The following is a 22,232-nucleotide window of genomic DNA, read 5'->3' as shown; positions in this document are numbered from 1 at the left end:
GAAAAAGTCATCGTTGATAACTTTTTCCTTTGGAAAAGTAATCGTTAGTAATTTTTCTATAGCAAAAGTCATCGTTGGTAACTTTTTCTATAGAAAATGTCATCGTTAGTATCTTTTTCTATGGAAAAAGTGATCGTTATTAATTTTTTATATAGAAAAAGTCATCGATAATAACCTACTTCTACAGATATCCGGTTCTTAACCGGATATTGATTGCATTTTTAGTTGGCAAAAGTACGCGGGTTGAAAGTTGATTGATTCAATCGTTTGTTTAACTCCTCGTTTTAATTGTTACCTTTTGGTTTTTTTTGTTTTTATCAATACACAAGTCTTGTAAACAAACAAAGCGACAAATAATAAATGCTGGTTATAATAAATATTTAATACAAATAACTGTATTTTTTAATAAATTATAAACAATTTTAAACATTGTTTGCAAAGAATGGAAAAACGTTCTTTTCAGTAGACATAGAACTTCCGAACAAAGGGGTCGCTGTCTAAAAAGGTTAACATGCGAATATTGTTGCTGATATTGAAAATCGTGGTTTTGGAAGAGTTTTGGACACAAGTCGTCCAAGCCAAAGAAGATGTGCCACCAAATATTGTCATAATAATGGCTGATGATTTGGTTAGTTATCATGGCGATCGATCAATAATTACTTCCCGGATATGTTTTTAGAATAGAAAATGCCTAATCCAATTTTTTTTATTTCTTTCCAGGGTTTCGATGACGTCAGCTTTCATGGCAACAACGAATTTCTGACCCCCAACATTGACGCTTTGGCTTATCATGGAAAAATTCTAAATCGTCTTTACACTCCACCAATGTGTACACCCTCAAGATCAGCCCTGTTAACCGGATTATATCCCATACACACAGGTGAGAAAAGGGCGGGGAATACAAACAACAACAAAATTAATGAAAATTTTGAATACCATTTCATTAGGAACCCAACATTTTGTCCTGTACAATGAGGAACCTTGGGGTGTTTTGGAAAACCGCACCACTATGCCTGAACTATTTCAAGCGCATGGCTATTCCACAAATTTATTGGGTAAATGGCACTTGGGTATGGGTAAGCGTGAGTTTACACCCACATATAATGGTTTCGATTATCATTATGGCTATTGGGGTGCCTTTGTGGATTATTATAGGAAGATGAGCAAAATGCCGGTAAGGATTTCAAAAAATTCCCCATATACCTTTGCTTCATTCCTTCCACTTTCTTTGCTTTAAGTCAAATTTTAGTTTGGGTTATGATTTCCGTCGAAATCTGAATTTGGAATGTACTCCTCCGGGTTCCTATGTCACCGATTTACTAACTGAAGAAGCTGAGCGTATTATTAGGGAGAATTCTGGCGAGAAACCTTTATTTTTGTTATTGTCCCATTTGGCAACACATGCCGGAAATGATGATGACCCTTTGCAGGCTCCTGAGGAGGAAATTGCAAAGTTTCACTACATCTCAGATGTGAAGAGGAGGAAATATGCAGGTGAGGAATTAAGTTACTGTCGATGACTTTTTCTATAGAAAAAGTTACTGTCCAAGACTTTTTCTATAGAAAAAGTTACTGTCGATGACTTTTTCTATAGAAAAAGTTACTGTCGATGACTTTTTCTATAGAAAAAGTTACTGTCGATGACTTTTTCTATAGAAAAAGTTACTGTCGTTGATTTTTTCTATAGAAAAAGTTACAGTCGATGACTTTTTCTATAGAAAAAGTTACAGTCGATGACTTTTTCTATAGAAAAAGTTACAGTCGATGACTTTTTCTATAGAAAAAGTTACAGTCGATGACTTTTTCTATAGAAAAAGTTACAGTCGATGACTTTTTCTATAGAAAAAGTTACAGTCGATGACTTTTTCTATAGAAAAAGTTACAGTCTATGACTTTTTCTATAGAAAAAGTTACTCTAGATGACTTTTTCTATAGAAAAAAGTTACTGTCGTTGACTTTTTCTATGGAAAAAGTTACTGTCGTTGACTTTTTCTATAGAAAAAGTTACTGTCGTTGACTTTTTCTATAGAAAAAGTTACTGTCGTTGACTTTTTCTATAGAAAAAGTTACTGTCGTTGACTTTTTCTATAGAAAAAGTTACCAACGATGACTTTTTCTATAGAAAAAGTTACTGTCGTTGACTTTTTATATAGAAAAAGTTACAGTCGATGACTTTTTCTATAGAAAAAGTTACTGTTGATGACTTTTTCTATAGAAAAAGTTACTGTCGTTGACTTTTTCTATAGAAAAAGTTACTGTCGTTGACTTTTTCTATAGAAAACGTTACTGTCGTTGACTTTTTCTATAGAAAAAGTTACTTTCGTTGACTTTTTATATAGAAAAAGTTACAGTCGTTGACTTTTTCTATAGAAAAAGTTACTGTCGTTGACTTTTTCTATAGAAAAAGTTACTGTCGTTGACTTTTTCTATAGAAAAAGTTACTGTCGTTGACTTTTTCTATAGAAAAAGTTACTGCCGTTGACTTTTTCTATAGAAAAAGTTACTGTCGTTGACTTTTTCTATAGAAAAAGTTACTGTCGTTGACTTTTTCTATAGAAAAAGTTACTGTCGTTGACTTTTTCTATAGAAAAAGTTACTCTAGATGACTTTTTCTATAGAAAAAAGTTACTGTCGTTGACTTTTTCTATGGAAAAAGTTACTGTCGTTGACTTTTTCTATAGAAAAAGTTACCAACGATGACTTTTTCTATAGAAAAAGTTACCAACGATGACTTTTTCTATAGAAAAAGTTACTGTCGTTGACTTTTTATATAGAAAAAGTTACAGTCGATGACTTTTTCTATAGAAAAAGTTACTGTCGTTGACTTTTTCTATAGAAAAAGTTACTGTCGTTGACTTTTTCTATAGAAAAAGTTCCTGTCGATGACTTTTTCTATAGAAAAAGTTCCTGTCGATGACTTTTTCTATAGAAAAAGTTCCTGTCGATGACTTTTTCTATAGAAAATGTTACCAACGATGACTTTTTCTACAAAAAAAGTTACCAACGATGACTTTTTCTATAGAAAAAATTAATGTCGATGACTTTTTCTATAGAAAAAGTTACTGTCGTTGACTTTTTCTATGGAAAAAGTTACTGTCGTTGACTTTTTCTATAGAAAAAGTTACTGTCGTTGACTTTTTCTATAGAAAAAGTTACTGTCGTTGACTTTTTCTATAGAAAAAGTTACTGTCGTTGACTTTTTCTATAGAAAAAGTTACTGTCGTTGACTTTTTATATAGAAAAAGTTACAGTCGATGACTTTTTCTATAGAAAAAGTTACTGTTGATGACTTTTTCTATAGAAAAAGTTACCAACGATGACTTTTTCTATAGAAAAAGTAACCAACGATGACTTTTTCTATAGAAAAAAGTTACTGTCGTTGACTTTTTCTATGGAAAAAGTTACGGTCCTTGACTTTTTCTATAGAAAAAGTTACGGTCGTTGACTTTTTCTATAGAAAAAGTTACGGTCGTTGACTTTTTCTATAGAAAAAGTTACGGTCGTTGACTTTTTCTATAGAAAAAGTTACGGTCGTTGACTTTTTCTATAGAAAAAGTTACTGTCGTTGACTTTTTCTATAGAAAAAGTTACTGTCGTTGACTTTTTCTATAGAAAAAGTTACTGTCGTTGACTTTTTCTATAGAAAAAGTTACAGTCGTTGACTTTTTCTATAGAAAAAGTTACAGTCGTTGACTTTTTCTATAGAAAAAGTTACAGTCGTTGACTTTTTCTATAGAAAAAGTTACTGTCGTTGAATTTTTCTATAGAAAAAGTTACTGTCGTTGACTTTTTCTATAGAAAAAGTTACTGTCGTTGACTTTTTCTATAGAAAAAGTTACTGTCGTTGACTTTTTCTATAGAAAAAGTTACTGTCGTTGACTTTTTCTATAGAAAAAGTTACTGTCGTTGACTTTTTCTATAGATTTTCTATAGAAAAAGTTACTGTCGTTGACTTTTTCTATAGAAAAAGTTACTGTCGTTGACTTTTTCTATAGAAAAAGTTACTGTCGTTGACTTTTTCTATAGAAAAAGTTACTGTCGTTGACTTTTTCTATAGAAAAAGTTACCAACGATGGCTTTTTCTATAGAAAAAGTTACTGTCGTTGACTTTTTATATAGAAAAAGTTACTGTCGTTGACTTTTTCTATAGAAAAAGTTCCTGTCGATGACTTTTTCTATAGAAAAAGTTCCTGTCGATGACTTTTTCTATAGAAAAAGTTTCTGTCGATGACTTTTTCTATAGAAAATGTTACCAACGATGACTTTTTCTACAAAAAAAGTTACCAACGATGACTTTTTCTATAGAAAAAATTAATGTCGATGACTTTTTCTATAGAAAAAGTTACTGTCGTTGACTTTTTCTATGGAAAAAGTTACTGTCGTTGACTTTTTCTATAGAAAAAGTTACTGTCGTTGACTTTTTCTATAGAAAAAGTTACTCTAGATGACTTTTTCTATAGAAAAAAGTTACTGTCGTTGACTTTTTCTATGGAAAAAGTTACTGTCGTTGACTTTTTCTATAGAAAAAGTTACCAACGATGACTTTTTCTATAGAAAAAGTTACTGTCGTTGACTTTTTATATAGAAAAAGTTACAGTCGATGACTTTTTCTATAGAAAAAGTTACTGTTGATGACTTTTTCTATAGAAAAAGTTACCAACGATGACTTTTTCTATAGAAAAAGTTACCAACGATGACTTTTCTATAGAAAAAGTTACCAACGATGACTTTTTCTATAGAAAAAGTAACCAACGATGACTTTTTCTATAGAAAAAAGTTACTGTCGTTGACTTTTTCTATGGAAAAAGTTACGGTCCTGGACTTTTTCTATAGAAAAAGTTACGGTCGTTGACTTTTTCTATAGAAAAAGTTACGGTCGTTGACTTTTTCTATAGAAAAAGTTACTGTCGTCGACTTTTTCTATAGAAAAAGTTACTGTCGTCGACTTTTTCTATAGAAAAAGTTACTGTCGTTGACTTTTTCTATAGATAAAGTTACTGTCGTCGAATTTTTCTATAGAAAAAGTCAACGACAGTAACTTTGAATTTTTCTATAGAAAAAGTCAACGACAGTAACTTTTTCTATAGAAAAAGTCAACGACAGTAACTTTTTTCTATAGAGAAAGTCAACGACAGTAACTTTTTCTATAGAAAAAGTCATCGACATTAATTTTTTCTATAGAAAAAGTCATCGTTGGTAACTTTTTTTGTAGAAAAAGTCATCGACAGTAACTTTTTCTATAGAAAAAGTCATCGACTGTAACTTTTTCTATATAAAAAGTCAACGACAGTAACTTTTTCTATAGAAAAAGTCAACGACAGTAACTTTTTCTATAGAAAAAGTCAACGACCGTAACTTTTTCTATAGAAAAAGTCAACGACCGTAACTTTTTCTATAGAAAAAGTCAACGACCGTAACTTTTTCTATAGAAAAAGTCAAGGACCGTAACTTTTTCCATAGAAAAAGTCAACGACAGTAACTTTTTTCTATAGAAAAAGTCATCGTTGGTTACTTTTTCTATAGAAAAAGTCATCGTTGGTAACTTTTTCTATAGAAAAGTCATCGTTGGTAACTTTTTCTATAGAAAAAGTCATCGTTGGTAACTTTTTCTATAGAAAAAGTCATCAACAGTAACTTTTTCTATAGAAAAAGTCATCGACTGTAACTTTTTCTATATAAAAAGTCAACGACAGTAACTTTTTCTATAGAAAAAGTCAACGACAGTAACTTTTTCCATAGAAAAAGTCAACGACAGTAACTTTTTTCTATAGAAAAAGTTACCAACGATGACTTTTTCTATAGAAAAAGTTACTGTCGTTGACTTTTTATATAGAAAAAGTTACTGTCGTTGACTTTTTCTATAGAAAAAGTTACTGTCGTTGACTTTTTCTATAGAAAAAGTTACTGTCGTTGACTTTTTCTATAGAAAAAGTTACTGTCGTTGACTTTTTCTATAGAAAAAGTTACTGTCGTTGACTTTTTCTATAGAAAAAGTTACTGTCGTTGACTTTTTCTATAGAAAAAGTTGCTGTCGTTGACTTTTTCTATAGAAAAAGTTACTGTCGTTGACTTTCTCTATAGGAAAAGTTACTGTCCTTGACTTTCTCTATAGAAAAAAGTTACTGTCGTTGACTTTCTCTATAGAAAAAGTTACTGTCGTTGACTTTTTCTATAGAAAAAGTTATTGCGGTTGACTTTTTCTATAGAAAAAGTTACTGTCGTTGACTTTCTCTATAGAAAAAAGTTACTGTCGTTGACTTTTTCTATAGAAAAAGTTACTGTCGTTGTCTTTTTCTATAGAAAAAGTTACTGTCGTTGTCTTTTTCTATAGAAAAAGTTACTGTCGTTGACTTTTTCTATAGAAAAAGTTACTGTCGATGACTTTTTCTATAGAAAAAGTTACTGTCGTTGACTTTCTCTATAGAAAAAAGTTACTGTCGTTGACTTTTTCTATAGAAAAAGTTACTGTCGTTGACTTTTTCTATAGAAAAAGTTACTGTCGATGACTTTTTCTATAGAAAAAGTTACTGTCGATGATGATAAATATTTACCTTATTTCGTTTCCAGCAATGACCACCAAATTGGACGAAAGTGTGGGGCGAGTTGTTAAAGCTTTGGACAAAGCCCGCATGCTGAACAATTCCATAATATTATTTTACTCCGATAACGGAGCCCCATCGATCGGTTTATATAGTAACTCGGGATCTAATTGGCCATTGAAAGGGGTAAGCGGGTTCCCTTTTACAACTTTTGAGAGTTTCAAATTTAGAAAATTTCTTCCTCTAGCAAAAGAATTCACCCTGGGAAGGTGCAGTAAGAGTGGCTGGTGCCATCTGGAGTCCCTTGCTTAAAAATCTTGGATCAGTTTATCAACAACCAATTTATGTGGGTGACTGGTTACCCACATTGGCAGCGGCCGCAAACATTGAATTAAATTCCACAGTGGATGGTTTAAATTTGTGGTCAGATTTGGTTGCAGGGAATGCGGATTTCTCTACCCCAAAAGAGCGTGAGATTCTCCACATGCTCGATGATATGTGGAATTTAACAAGCTATATGAAAGGACGTTACAAATACATAAGGGGCACAACTATAAATGGCCAATATGACAAAGTTTTGGTGCAAAGAGATAGCAATACCATCAGTCCAAGATCCTCAGGATATGAGGAAGTTATTAAAGCTTCGTTGGTGTCACAAAGTCTAAAGAAATTTGATCGCAAAGAATTAACTTTGGAGAAAATTCGTGAGTTGCGTTTAAAAACCGAAGTGCAGTGTGGCAATTTGAGTTCACCCTGTGATGCCACCAAAGAGGAATGTCTCTATGATATATGGCAGGATCCTTGTGAGCAAAATAATTTAGCTCGACAACCGAAATTTCAAAATATTTTACAAGAAATGCGTCAACGTGTGGAGAGTTTTCGAATTTCCGCCCTTCCACCAAAGACTGGTGGTAGCCTGTTGCCGTATGACCCCTCCTATCATAATTGTATATGGTCTAATTTTGTAGAAGAGGAAGCTACGTCCTGTAAGTGATCTTTCCTATTATAACTCGGGTTGAAGTTTTAGTTTATTTTTTTCTCGTTTTTCCAGATGCCTTACAATGCAGCTATGATTCATCACCCTGTCAGAATTTATCACCAAAAAATGTTCTTCCTTTTTTATTCCTTAGCATATGTATATTTGTTGTCTTTTTATTGATATTTGTAACTGTTTATATGAAGAAGAGACGTCGTACTGAAGATGCTGAATCCCAAGCAGATGAGAGGGAGCATTTACGAAATTTGGAATCACCGCCTCATAAATAAAATACAAAGGCAAAGCATACTTTTAGGCACAATTATATACAAATAAAACTGCTTCCAGTAATTCCCTAGAGGTGGCGCTAAGTAAATTAATAAAATTTCAAAGGAAACGTTTTTCTAATAAAAAAAGGTTATGTCGATGACTTTTTCTATAAAAAAGTTACTGTCGATGACTTTTTCTACAGAAAAAGTTATTGTCGACGACTTTTTCTATAGAAAAAGTTGAAGTCGATTGCTTTTTCTATAGAAAAAGTTACTGTCGATGACTTTTTCTATAGAAAAAGTTACTAACGATGACTTTTCTATAGAAAAAGTTACTAACGATGACTTTTTCTATAGAAAAAGTTACTAACGATGACTTTTTCTATAGAAAAAGTTACTAACGATGACCTTTTCTATAGAAAAAGTTACTAACGATGACTTTTTCTATAGAAAAAGTTACTAACGATGAAAAAGTTACTGTCGATGACTTTTTCTATAGAAAAAGTTACCGTCGATGACTTTTTCTAGAGAAAAAGTAACTAACTATGACTTTTTCTATAGAAAAAGTTACAAACGATAACATTTTCTATAGAAAAAGTTACCAACGATGACTTTTTCTATTGAAAAAGTTACCAACAATGACTTTTTCTATAGAAAAACTTACCAACGATGACTTTTTCTATAGAAAAAGTTACCAACGATGACTTTTTCTATAGAAAAAGTTACCAACGATGATTTTTTCTATAGAAAAAGTTACCAACGATGACTTTTTCTATAGAAAAAGTTACCAACGATGACTTTTTCTATAGAAAAAGTTACCAACGATGACTTTTTCTATAGAAAAAGTTACCAACGATGACTTTTTCTATAGAAAAAGTTACCAACGATGACTTTTTCTATAGAAAAAGTTACCAACGATGACTTTTTCTATAGAAAAAGTTACCAACGATGACTTTTTCTATAGAAAAAGTTACCAACGATGACTTTTTCTATAGAAAAAGTTACCAACGATGACTTTTTCTATAGAAAAAGTTACCAACGATGACTTTTTTATGGAAAAAGTTACCAACGACGACTTTTTCTATAGAAAAAGTTACCAACGATGATTTTTTCTATAGAAAAAGTTACCAATGATGACTTTTTCTATAGAAAAAGTTACCAACGATGACTTTTTCTATAGAAAAAGTTACCAACGATGACACTTTCTATAGAAAGTATTACCAACGATGACACTTTCTATAGAAAAAGTTACCAACGATGACTTTTTCTATAGAAAAAGTTACAAACTATGACTTTTTCTATAGAAAAAGTTACCAACGATGACTTTTTCTATAGAAAAAGTTACCAACGATGACACTTTTTATAGAAAGTATTACCAACGATGACACTTTCTATAGAAAAAGTTACCAACGATGACTTTTTCTATGGAAAAAAGTTACTAACGATGACTTTTTCTATAGAAAAAGTTACAAACGATGACTTTTTCTATAGAAAAAGTTACCAACGATGACTTTTTCTATAGAAAAAGTTACCAACGATGACTTTTTCTATAGAAAAAGTTACCAACGATGACTTTTTCTATAGAAAAAGTTACCAACGATGACTTTTTCTATAGAAAAAGTTACCAACGATGACTTTTTCTATAGAAAAAGTTACCAACGATGACTGTTTCTATAGAAAAAGTTACCAACGATGACTTTTTCTATAGAAAAAGTTACCAACGATGACTGTTTCTATAGAAAAAGTTACCAACGATGACTTTTTCTATAGAAAAAGTTACCAACAATGACTTTTTCTATAGAAAAACTTACCAACGATGACTTTTTCTATAGAAAAAGTTACCAACGATGACTTTTTCTATAGAAAAAGTTACCAACGATGACTTTTTTTATGGAAAAAGTTACCAACGACGACTTTTTCTATAGAAAAAGTTACCAACGATGATTTTTTCTATAGAAAAAGTTACCAATGATGACTTTTTCTATAGAAAAAGTTACCAACGATGACTTTTTCTATAGAAAAAGTTACCAACGATGACACTTTCTATAGAAAGTATTACCAACGATGACACTTTCTATAGAAAAAGTTACCAACGATGACTTTTTCTATAGAAAAACTTACCAACGATGACTTTTTCTATAGAAAAAGTTACCAACGATGACTTTTTCTATAGAAAAAGTTACCAACGATGACTTTTTTTATGGAAAAAGTTACCAACGATGATTTTTTCTATAGAAAAAGTTACCAACGATGATTTTTTCTATAGAAAAAGTTACCAACGATGACTTTTTCTATAGAAAAAGTTACCAACGATGACACTTTCTATAGAAAGTATTACCAACGATGACACTTTCTATAGAAATTATTACCAACGATGACACTTACCAACGATGATTTTTTCTATAGAAAAAGTTACCAACGATGATTTTTTCTATAGAAAAAGTTACCAACGATGACTTTTTCTATAGAAAAAGTTACCAACGATGACACTTTCTATAGAAAGTATTACCAACGATGACACTTTCTATAGAAATTATTACCAACGATGACACTTTCTATAGAAAAAGTTACCAACGATGAGTTTTTCTATGGAAAAAAGTTACTAACGATGACTTTTTCTATGGAAAAAAGTTACTAACGATGACTTTTTCTATAGAAAAAGTTACCAACGATGACTTTTTCTATAGAAAAAGTTACCAACGATGACTTTTTCTATATAAAAAGTTACCAACGATGCCTTTTTCTATAGAAAAAGTTACCAACGATGACTTTTTCTATAGAAAATGTTACCAACTATGAATTTTCTATAGAAAAATTTACCCACTATGATTTTTTCTATAGAAAAAGTTACCAACGATGACTTTTTCTATAGAAAAAGTTACCAACGATGACTTTTTCTATAGAAAATGTTACCAACGATGAATTTTCTATAGAAAAATTTACCCACTATGATTTTTTCTATAGAAAATGTTACCAACGATGACTTTTTCTATAGAAAAAGTTACCAACGATGACTTTTTCTATAGAAAAAGTTACCAACGATGACTTTTTTTATGGAAAAAGTTACCAACGACGACTTTTTCTATAGAAAAAGTTACCAACGATGATTTTTTCTATAGAAAAAGTTACCAATGATGACTTTTTCTATAGAAAAAGTTACCAAGGATGACTTTTTCTATAGAAAAAGTTACCAACGATGACTTTTTCTATAGAAAAAGTTACCAACGATGACTTTTTTTATGGAAAAAGTTACCAACGACGACTTTTTCTATAGAAAAAGTTACCAACGATGATTTTTTCTATAGAAAAAGTTACCAATGATGACTTTTTCTATAGAAAAAGTTACCAACGATGACTTTATCTATAGAAAAAGTTACCAACGATGACACTTTCTATAGAAAGTATTACCAACGATGACACTTTCTATAGAAAAAGTTACCAACGATGACTTTTTCTATGGAAAAAAGTTACTAACGATGACTTTTTCTATAGAAAAAGTTACCAACGATGACTTTTTCTATAGAAAAAGTTACCAACGATGACTTTTTCTATAGAAAAAGTTACCAACGATGACTTTTTCTATATAAAAAGTTACCAACGATGCCTTTTTCTATAGAAAAAGTTACCAACGATGCCTTTTTCTATAGAAAAAGTTACCAACGATGACTTTTTCTATAGAAAATGTTACCAACTATGAATTTTCTATAGAAAAATTTACCCACTATGATTTTTTCTATAGAAAAAGTTACCAACGATGACTTTTTCTATAGAAAAAGTTACCAACGATGACTTTTTCTATAGAAAAAGTTACCAACGATGACTTTTTCTATAGAAAATGTTACCAACGATGAATTTTCTATAGAAAAATTTACACACTATGATTTTTTCTATAGAAAAAGTTACCAATGATGACTTTTTCTATAGAAAAAGTTACCAACGATGACTTTTTCTATAGAAAAAGTTACCAACGATGACTTTTTCTATAGAAAAAGTTACCAACGATGACACTTTCTATAGAAAGTATTACCAACGATGACACTTTCTATAGAAAAAGTTACCAACGATGACTTTTTCTATGGAAAAAAGTTACTAACGATGACTTTTTCTATAGAAAAAGTTACCGACAATGACTTTTTCTATAGAAAAAGTTACAAACGATGACTTTTTCTATAGAAAAAGTTACCAACGATGACTTTTTCTATAGAAAAAGTTACCAACGATGACTTTTTCTATATAAAAAGTTACCAACGATGCCTTTTTCTATAGAAAAAGTTACCAACGATGACTTTTTCTATAGAAAATGTTACCAACTATGAATTTTCTATAGAAAAATTTACCCACTATGATTTTTTCTATAGAAAAAGTTACCAACGATGACTTTTTCTATAGAAAATGTTACCAACGATGACTTTTTCTATAGAAAAAGTTACCAACGATGACTTTTTCTATAGAAAAAGTTACCAACGATGACTTTTTCTATAGAAAAAGTTACCAACGATGACTTTTTCTATAGAAAAAGTTACCAACGATGACTTTTTCTATAGAAAATGTTACCAACGATGAATTTTCTATAGAAAAATTTACACACTATGATTTTTTCTATAGAAAAAGTTACCAATGATGACTTTTTCTATAGAAAAAGTTACCAACGATGACTTTTTCTATAGAAAAAGTTACCAACGATGACTTTTTCTATAGAAAAAGTTACCAACGATGACACTTTCTATAGAAAGTATTACCAACGATGACACTTTCTATAGAAAAAGTTACCAACGATGACTTTTTCTATGGAAAAAAGTTACTAACGATGACTTTTTCTATAGAAAAAGTTACCGACAATGACTTTTTCTATAGAAAAAGTTACAAACGATGACTTTTTCTATAGAAAAAGTTACCAACGATGACTTTTTCTATAGAAAAAGTTACCAACGATGACTTTTTCTATATAAAAAGTTACCAACGATGCCTTTTTCTATAGAAAAAGTTACCAACGATGACTTTTTCTATAGAAAATGTTACCAACTATGAATTTTCTATAGAAAAATTTACCCACTATGATTTTTTCTATAGAAAAAGTTACCAACGATGACTTTTTCTATAGAAAATGTTACCAACGATGACTTTTTCTATAGAAAAAGACATCGTTGGTAACTTTTTCTATAGAAAAAGTTACCAACGATGTCTTTTTCTATAGAAAAAGTTACCAACGATGACTTTTTCTATAGAAGAAATTACCAACGATGACTTTTTCTATAAAAAAAGTTACCAACGATGACTTTTTCTATAGAAAAAGTTACCAACGGTGACTTTTTCTATAATAAAAATTACCAACGATGACTTTTTCTATAATAAAAATTACCAACGATGACTTTTTTATAGAAAAAGTTACCAACGGTGACTTTTTCTATAGAAAAAGTTACCAACGATGACTTTTTCTATAGAAAAAGTTACCAACGATGACATTTTCTATAGAAAAAGTTATCAACAATGACTTTTTTATAGGAATAGTTACCAACAATGACTTTTTCTATAGAAAAAGTTACCAACGATGACTTTTTCTTCATATTCTTCATATTTGTACTTCATGTTTGACAAATCTTAACAGCAATAACAACAGTAACGACAACAACAGGGCTGATAATAACGACGTCATTGGGAAGATAAACAGCCTAACTACAAAACTTGATAGCTTTATGCTGAACTACCAGGCTGAGCAGAATCGTCTTACAACGGTGTTAAATGACATTAAGCAGGAAGTTAGTTCTTTTGTGGCTGAGATGAGAGCAGACATTGGTAGATGTAATAACAATGTCCGTCGTGTTGAGGCTTCAACTTCGGCTAAATTTGTAGCTCTGGAGAAGGAAGACAACATTATGCATTAGAGGATAAATCGTTCAGATATATTGATTGGAGGGTTACCAGAGGGTATAGACGATCTAGAAGCGCCTGTTATTGCTCTGGGCACATTTTACAATATATGTACGTGTCACCAGCATGGACATAAATCACGTATGTTACATTAATCGGAAAAAACAAATTCTTGTTAAATTTAACAAAGTATCTAAGCGCGACCTACTGATGAAGGAGTATTTTAAAACTCGTAACCTTAAAGTCTCTGACTTATTGGGTACCCAGGGTGTTGGTCTAACTAGTCGAGTTTATCTTAACGACCATTTCTCTCCTGCCGCTGCACGCTTGAACTTTGTGTGCAAGAAACTTCAACGTTTAAAGATGGTGTCAAAGTTCAAAATCTTGAATTCTAATATTCTTAAGGCATGGCTAAGGTTTCCTGATGGCAGAGAAGACACTTATAGCGCCGGTCAATGTGATGCTTTGCTTCATGATGTTGAAGGTGGAGATGTTTAAACTTTTTTTCTCCTTTTTATATAATTCATTACATTTTGCTTGATTCTTCCGAATAATCTTTTTTTCTTTTCATAAATCTTTTGTAAAAGTATTTTTGATCTCAATATGCTGTTGATCAGCTGCCTTAAAGTTTTATATGTTTTTATAATGTGTAGAAAGTTAAGAAATATATTATTTTCATTGTTTATATACTTGGTTCCCCGCCATTACTTATTTTTTATTTTTGATGTCTTTTGACACTAATTTTGGGCCTGTGATAAGCAGTAATGTTTACATAAACTCGGTTCTTAGCACATGTCATGGCAAATTGAATATCGCACATTTAAATTGCAGAAGTATAATGCCTTCAAATAACTCTACTAAATATTGTGAGCCAAAGTCGATTCTATGTGACTCTCCTTTAAATATTCTTGCACTTTCTGAGACTTGGCTGAGGCCTGATATCTGTAATCGTATGGTTGATATTCCAGGTTATAAACTTGTGAGGAATGATAGGATTGGAACTCGGTGTGGTGGTGTGGCTATTTATGTTGTTAATTCTATCAGATACAAAATTGTTTTCAAATTATCTAGATTGGGCAAATGTGAATCACTTTTTATTGAGCTTTCAGCCGGTAACTCAAAGGTATTGTTTGGTGTTGTTTATCTGCCTCCTCCTGGTGATTTTTTTTCTTTGAGGATCAACTTTCAGATATTTTCATGAGGTATTCGAATCTAGTGATAGTTGGTGACTTTAACTGTAACCTGTTCGATTTCCATAAATCTGCATATGTTCGTTCTTGTTGCTTCCGGTTGATTCTGTTCATATTACACAATTCCAAGCCTACTCACTTTGATGTGTCGCATGGTTCAACTTCTCTGATAGATTTTGTTTTAGTCAGTGACTCTTCCATGATTTATCAATCTGGTCAAGGTATTTGTCCTGCTATTTCTGATCATTCACTTATATTCGCTTCGCTTAATATTGGTGTTACCACATTCCATATCGGGATTATTCCAACATTGATTGGGATGGGTTTTACCTGCGCTTATCTAACTTCGACTTTGATTTGCTAAATGTTGGTGATGTTCATGTTAAATGTTCTATCATAAATTCCCTTATAATGGACTTATTTGAGTTTGTTCCTTTGGTTCGTAGAAGGATACATTCTAATGATAACTGGATCAAATCTAACTCTATTACTTTTGCCCGCTCTATGCGTGACATAGCTTTTGGAGCCTATCAGTGTAAAAAGAGTCGTGAGTCTTGGAAAGTTTTTTGTAGGTATCGTAATAAGGCGAAGTCTGTTATTCGTCGTGAGCGCAGAAAGTTTTATTCCAAGAAATCCAATGCAATGGGTTCAACTGCTCGGTGGCGTTTCCTGAGAAGATCAGGATGTCTTGGTGGAAATGATATTGCTTTTGACATTGATGTTAATGGTTTGAATGCTGCGTTTGTTGGTAACAATTCTCAAACTCTAGGTATTGATTTCCCTGAATTTGATGGGTCTGATACTGGTTTTTCATTCAGCTGCGTTTACGTTGACGATATTGTCATAGCACTTAGTAAAATTAAATCCAAATCTATTGGAGTTGATGAAATACCACTGGATTTCTTAAAACTAGTTTTTCCCCATATATCTGATTATATTTTAGACTTAATAAATTCCATTATCACCTCTTCCGTCTTTCCTTTAAAGTGGAAAAAAGCTCGCATTGTTCCAATACCGAAAGGTAATGTTGTTAACAGCTACGACGATCTCAGACCTATTTCAATTCTCCCTGTGTTGTCTAAAGTGTGTGAGCACATTATGACGGATCAAATAATGTTACTTTCGTAGAAATCACAGTACAACGGGTTTATTACTCTATATGACTGATATGATTAGAAATAATGCTAACATGAACACTATAGTTGTATCCTTAGACCTTACCAAAGCATTTGATTCTGTTTCTTACCACGTATTGATTCGTAAACTTAGAAATGAGTTTAATTTTTCCGTTAATGCTTGCAAGCTAATGATGTCTTACTTGAGTGATAGATCGCAATTTGTGTACTATAATGGAGAGTATTCTACGTTACTTTCCCGAACGTGTGGTGTTCCCCAGGGGTCTATAATGGGACCCTTGTTGTTCGTCCTTTACGTTAACAGCATAGCTGATTGCTTTAATGATGCACAATGCACACCGTTGTTGTTTGCGGATGATGTTTTCCTGGTTTTCCGCGATGCTAGAGCGTCTGTTGGTACCTTCGAGAATGAAATTAATTGTTGTCTTGGTCGATTTAGTCAATGGTGCTCTGAAAATGCTCTTTTGATCAACCCAGGGAAGACAAAAGCAATTAAGTTTGGCTTTGGAAGTCAAGCTAATGACTTCAATATTTTTCTAGATCAGAATCGGATCAGCTTCGTAGGTTCCCATAAAATCCTTGGAATTATTCACATCGACTCTATTCAGCGGAAAGTCTTTAGTACCATTCGCAGATTGTATTCTATTAATGTATACCTTCCTCCATGGGTCAAACGGAGACTAGCTTCAGCTCTACTCATGCCTTGTATCAATTATGGCTTAGAAGTGGTTTCTGGTACGATAGAACGAAATTTATTGAGGCTGAGACGTATTGTCAACTCTGTTGCCCGGTTTGTCTTTGGTGTGAGACGTCGTGAACATATAAAGGGTGGTTAAATTGTAAGGGCCGATGTTGAATGTGAACCACACCTAAACGCCAAGTTTTTTTCCGAGTTTTTTTTGACATTTCTCTATTTCAGACTTACTCAATTTGAACCATGGAGAGATACACAATCCAACAACGTGTTAAAGTTATCCAGACTTATTAGGAAAATGGGCGTTCAAATCAAAATGCATATCGTGCACTTCATCTTCAGTGATGAGGCACATTTTCACCTCAGTGGATTCGTCAATAAACAGAATTACCGCATTTGGGCGAATGAGAATCCAAGAGTGATTGTCGAAAAACCAATGCACCCACAAAGAGTGACTGTTTGGTGCGGTTTATGGGCTGGCGGCATCATCGGGCCGTATTTTTTCCAAAATGAGGCCGGTCAGGCAGTTACTGTGAATGGTGTTCGCTATCGTGAGATGATAACGAACTTTTTATGGCCCGAATTGGAAGATATGGATGTGGACGATATGTGGTTTCAGCAGGACGGTGCCACTTGCCACACAGCTAACGAAACAATGGCTCTTTTGCGCAACAAATTCAATGGCCGTGTTATCTCACGTTATGGCGATGTCAATTGGCCGCCAAGATCATGTGATTTGACACCGTTGGACTTTTTTCTTTGGGGTTTTTTGAACGTGTACGTCGATAAGCCAGCAACAATTCAAGAGCTAAAGGTTGAGATAATTCGGCACATTAACGGCATAGAACCCTCCATTATGTCTCAGGATCATCGAAAATTTGGACCATCGGATGGAGGTGTGCCGCCGTGGTCGCGGCGCCCATTTGGCCGATATTTTGTTCCATACATAATTGAGTAATACCAATATATCATAATAAAATAAAATTACAATAATTTCCTAAATAGTTTGTGTTTTATTCAAAATCAACATCGGCCCTTACAATTTAACCACCCGTTATCTAGTTATGTTGAGAGTTTTTTGGGTGTTGATTTCGAGGAATTTGTAAATTGTAAGCTGTTGTGCACTTTTCGCAAAATAATTAAGACTGGTACACCTGCTTCATTGGCTAACATGTTTAGCTTTATTTCTTCACCGAGGAATACACAACTTTTTATACCTAGAATATACAACTCTACTTTTGAAAAGTCGCTCTTAATACGCGTTGCAAGATTATGGAATTATTTACCTCTTGATCTGAGAGTTTTTTCACATTCCAATAATGCTTTTCGACTTAAAGTGCTGAATCATATTACTTCTCAACCTGAAATATAGACTTGCTCACAATGTTTGTGCTTATTGCTTGATTTTCTTTTGTCTTCCATGACGTTTGCTATGTAACAGCAATTTTCCCGCTTTTTATTGAGTCTACGAAAGTCTATTAAATGACTTCTATGGTGTTTGGTTGCAATATTAAAACTCGACATGTACCTTGCTTATTGTACTGTAATTATGTTTGCTGCTTATTGGCCACTTTTTAGCTATACTTTTTTTTCTCTTTCTTGATTTTCATTTTTTAATGGCTGGGGAGCCAATTATACCAACACGCATTAAGAATTAGATTTTATAATTATTTCTACTCGGAATTTAATATTTTGTTAATACTATTTATTGGCCTTGAAGGCTTTTGTATTAGTATATGGAGTGAATAAATAAATAAATAAATAATTTCTCTATAGAAAATTTTGTTATTGATTACTTTTTCTATAGAAAACGTTGTTATGGTTGATATTTTGCATAGAAAAAGTTGTTATAGATGATATTTTCTATAGAAAATGGCATTGTCATGAAATTACATTGATGTGGATAACATTGTCCGCTGAAAAAGTTATTATCGATGACATTTTGATGATGACTTTGTCTACAGAAAAAGTTGTTATCGATGACATTTTCTATAGAAAACGTTAATTTTTGTATGGAAAATGTTGTTATCGATCTTTTTTATAGATACATTTGTTATAGATTAATTTGTATGCTGAAAATTTTTTATCGATATTTTTATAGAAAATGTTGTTATCGGACAATTTTTGTATAGAAAATTTTGTTATCGATAACATTTTCTATAGAAAAGTTGTTATCAATAAATTTTTCTATCAAAAAAGTTGTAATAGAAAATGTTGTTATCGATCAATTTTTCTGTTGAAAAAGTTGTTATCGATGACATTTCATATAAAAAATTTTATTATCGATGACTTTGTTTGGAGAAAAACTTAATATCGATGATATTTACTATAGAAAAAATGTTTATTGATCAATTTTTCTAGAGAAAAATTTATCTATGACATTTTCCATTGCAAATGTTATTATCGATGGCTTTTTCCGCAGTAACTATCGATGACATTTTCTATAGAAAAAACTGTTATCTATCAATTTTTCGATAGAAAAATTTGTTATCGATCACTTTTTCTATAGAAAAAGTTGTAACTGATGTCTTTGTCTGTAGAAAAAGTTGTTATCGATTATATTTTTTATAGAAGAAGTTGTTATCGATAACATTTCGATAACATTCTCTATAGAAAATGTTGTTGTCGGACAATTTTTCAATAGAAAATGTTGTTACCAATCACAAATTCACAATTTTGTCTGTAGAAAAAGTTGTTATCGATTATATTTTCTATAGAAAAAGTTGTTATCGATTAATTTTTTATGGAAAAAGTTGTTATCGATGAAATTTTCTATAGCAAATGTTTATATCGATGATTTTGTGCGCAGAAAAATTTATTATCGATGATATTTTCTATAGAAAAAGCTGTTATCAATAATTTTTTTTGAAAAAAACAGTTGTTATCGGCCACTTTTTCTATAGAAAAAGTTGTAACTGATGTCTTTGTCTGTAGAAAAAGTAGTTATCGGTTATATTTTTTATATAAAACGTTGTTATCGGACAATTTTTCTATAGAAAATGTTGTTATCAATCACTTTTTCTATTAAAATTAATGCTATGGATGACTTTGTCTGTAAAAAAATTTATTATAGATGCTATTTTCTAAAAAAAAGTTGTTATCGATTCATTTTTTATGAAAAAAGTTGTTATCGATTATTTTGTCTATAGCAAATGTTATTATCGATGATTTTGTCTGAAAAGCTATTATCGATAAATTTTTTCTAAAAAAAAATTTGTTATCGGTTATTTTTTCTATAGAAAAAGTTCTCTGCATAAAAAGTTGCTATCGATTAATTATTCTAATGAAAAATTTTAACCGATGATATTTTCTGTAGAAAAAGTTGTTATCGATCATTTTTCTGGAGAAAAAGTTGGAATAGATAAATTCTTCTATAGAAACAGCTGACTTTTTCTATAGGAAAATTAGTTATCGATCACTTTCTTTTATAGAAAAAGTTGTTACCGATGACTTTGTCTTGAGAAAAATGTTTTATGGATCAATTTTACTATGGAAAATGGTTGTTACCGATCTCTTTTTCTATAGAAAAAGTCGTTATCTATGAAGTTGTCTGTAGAAAAAATTGCTATAGATTGCACTTCCATAGAAAATATTTTATCTATAACTTAATTTTAGAAAAAGTTGTTATCGATGACTATTTTCCATAGAAAAATTGTAATCGATAACATTTACAGGAATAGTTGTTGTCGATGAATTTTCTGTAGAAAAAAATTTATCTATGCGATCTTGTTATAGAAAAAAATTGTTATCACTGTCTGTTTGAATGGAAACGGTTGTTATCGATGACTTTTTTATGGAAAACTTTCTTATCGATGTTTTTTCTATAGAAAACTTTGTTATCGATGACATTTTCTTTAAAAAAATTGTTATCGATTACTTTTCCTATAGTTTTTATGTAGACAAATTTCTTGTCGATAATTTTTGTATAGAAAAAATTGTTATCGATAAATTTTTCTGTAGAAAAATTGTTACCGATGCCTGAATAATTGGTTATCAGATAAAAACACAACCGCTTTCATATTTTAATACTATTTCGTGTATATTTAAATTGTCTTTTCTCATATTCTTCGAACTAAGAATATTTTACTAAAAATAATAATTTTTTCTGAATACTTAAAAATTACTAAATTCAAAACCTAAATTCTTTGTACACATTAATGACTAAACAAATACTCTCTAAATAGTTGTGACTACAGTGGTGCATAATACAAAAAAAGTGTTTGGAAGACTTAAAAAAAATTGTTATAAAATTATTGACTATTTAGCTCTCGTGTATTTGTCGCCAGTTACCACGATATACTTCTCACAGCTGCCGGTAAGGCACAAATGGCATTATGGACTGGTATCGAAAGGAAACCAGCCAAGGCAATACCATAGGAATCCGATTGTACCACCATGGCCATTGCAAACTGTCGACGACCGGGTGGAATTTCCTTTGACATGCGATAGAAGGTATTGACATAGGCGCCACCACCCAGCAAACCTTCCCACAACACAATCACAAACGTTATCCAAATACTGGGTGTATAGAAATAGATGACCTCCGTTAGGAAATAGACCACATTGACGAATTGGAAAACGGACATTAACCAAATCTTATCCAACTGGAAGACATTCACCGAGGAGCGGGAAATAAAGACACCAATTTGATAGTCAACATTCAACCAACGATATTGGGCAGCCTTGTCCAGGAATGTGTCTTTAAAGTAAACCAATTCAAACTGCAAAAAAAAAACAAAATTGGAAACTTTAAATCAATTTTTTCATTGTGGAATTTTCCGACTTACCAATCCTTGATTTATGAAATATTCAAAGAAATAAACCAAGGCCAAGGGTATCATATATTTCACCAAATGCTTAATGTAAATTAGTTTTTCCTTGAAACCTTCCAATGGACGATCATCGACAATAAGTTCTTCGGTAGATTCAACATTGGTGACGGGTAAAACGGTGGGTTTTCTCAGCAACACCCAAAAGGCCAGCGCCTCAATGAAGGGGAATATTAACATGATCAACATTGTATCGCGGGGACTGACGTTGAGGGAACGCAAGGTGGCATAGGATAGGGAGCCAATGACACCGGCACCACCAGTACCAGAGGACCAGGTGGAGACTACATTTCTAGAAAGAAAAGGGAGAATCAATATTTAATAAAAAATAGTGTTAACGAAAATTTATCATGGAGAATTCTTGTTTACCGAATAACTCTACAGAAAATGTTGTTATCGGACAACTTTTCTATAGAAAAAGTTGTTATCGGACAATATTTCGATAAGAAAAGTTATTATCGGACAACTTTTCTATAAAAATATATTAATCGCTTAAACTTTTCTTTAGAAAATGGTGTCATCGAACAACTTTGCAAAAGAAAACTTTGTTATGGGACAACTATTTCTATAGAAAAAGTTGTTATCGACAACTATTTCTATAGAAAAAGTTGTTATCGACTACTGTTTCTATAGAAAAAGTTGTTATCGACAACTGTTTCTATAAAAAAAATTGTTATCGACAACTGTTTCTATAGAAAAAGTTGTTATCGACAACTGTTTCTATAGAAAAA

The 22,232-nt window shown here is 31.7% G+C and overlaps 2 protein-coding genes across 2 annotated transcripts; one reads left to right on the top strand and one right to left on the bottom strand.

Moving 5' to 3' along the window:
• The first annotated feature begins 435 nt into the window (after window positions 1-435).
• Window positions 436-7,931, top strand: LOC141401086 (arylsulfatase B). The gene is made up of 7 exons (XM_073980915.1): window positions 436-628; window positions 721-880; window positions 948-1,174; window positions 1,239-1,494; window positions 6,568-6,725; window positions 6,787-7,525; window positions 7,591-7,931. Exons 1-7 carry the CDS (start codon window positions 512-514, stop codon window positions 7,803-7,805), a joined length of 1,872 nt encoding a protein of 623 aa, XP_073837016.1. The 5' UTR covers window positions 436-511; the 3' UTR covers window positions 7,806-7,931.
• Window positions 7,932-20,685: 12,754 nt separating this feature from the next.
• Window positions 20,686-21,818, bottom strand: Cln3 (CLN3 lysosomal/endosomal transmembrane protein, battenin). The gene is made up of 2 exons (XM_073980849.1): window positions 21,460-21,818; window positions 20,686-21,393 (listed from the first exon to the last, which is right to left on the bottom strand). The coding sequence occupies exons 1-2, from the start codon at window positions 21,688-21,690 to the stop codon at window positions 20,959-20,961; spliced, it is 666 nt and encodes a 221-aa protein (XP_073836950.1). The 5' UTR covers window positions 21,691-21,818; the 3' UTR covers window positions 20,686-20,958.
• Between the last annotated feature and the right edge of the window lie 414 nt (window positions 21,819-22,232).

The sequence above is a fragment of the Musca autumnalis genome, unplaced genomic scaffold (genome assembly GCF_047663935.1).
Source record: "Musca autumnalis isolate F117 unplaced genomic scaffold, ASM4766393v1 scaffold_4, whole genome shotgun sequence".
Lineage (NCBI taxonomy): Eukaryota > Metazoa > Arthropoda > Insecta > Diptera > Muscidae > Musca > Musca autumnalis.
Note: the sequence above shows the minus strand (reverse complement) of the source record. Positions and strands in the feature narration are given on the sequence as shown.

Coding starts and splice junctions, on each gene's coding strand:
- LOC141401086 (XM_073980915.1), top strand. CDS start 512: ATGCGAATATTGTTGCTGATATTGAAAATCGTGGTTTTGGAAGAGTTT. Junction 629..720: donor TAATAATGGCTGATGATTTG/GTTAGTTATCAT, acceptor ATTTCTTTCCAG/GGTTTCGATGACGTCAGCTT. Junction 7,526..7,590: donor AGAAGAGGAAGCTACGTCCT/GTAAGTGATCTT, acceptor TCGTTTTTCCAG/ATGCCTTACAATGCAGCTAT.
- Cln3 (XM_073980849.1), bottom strand. CDS start 21,690: ATGTTGATCATGTTAATATTCCCCTTCATTGAGGCGCTGGCCTTTTGG. Junction 21,394..21,459: donor ATTTCATAAATCAAGGATTG/GTAAGTCGGAAA, acceptor TTTTTTTTGCAG/TTTGAATTGGTTTACTTTAA.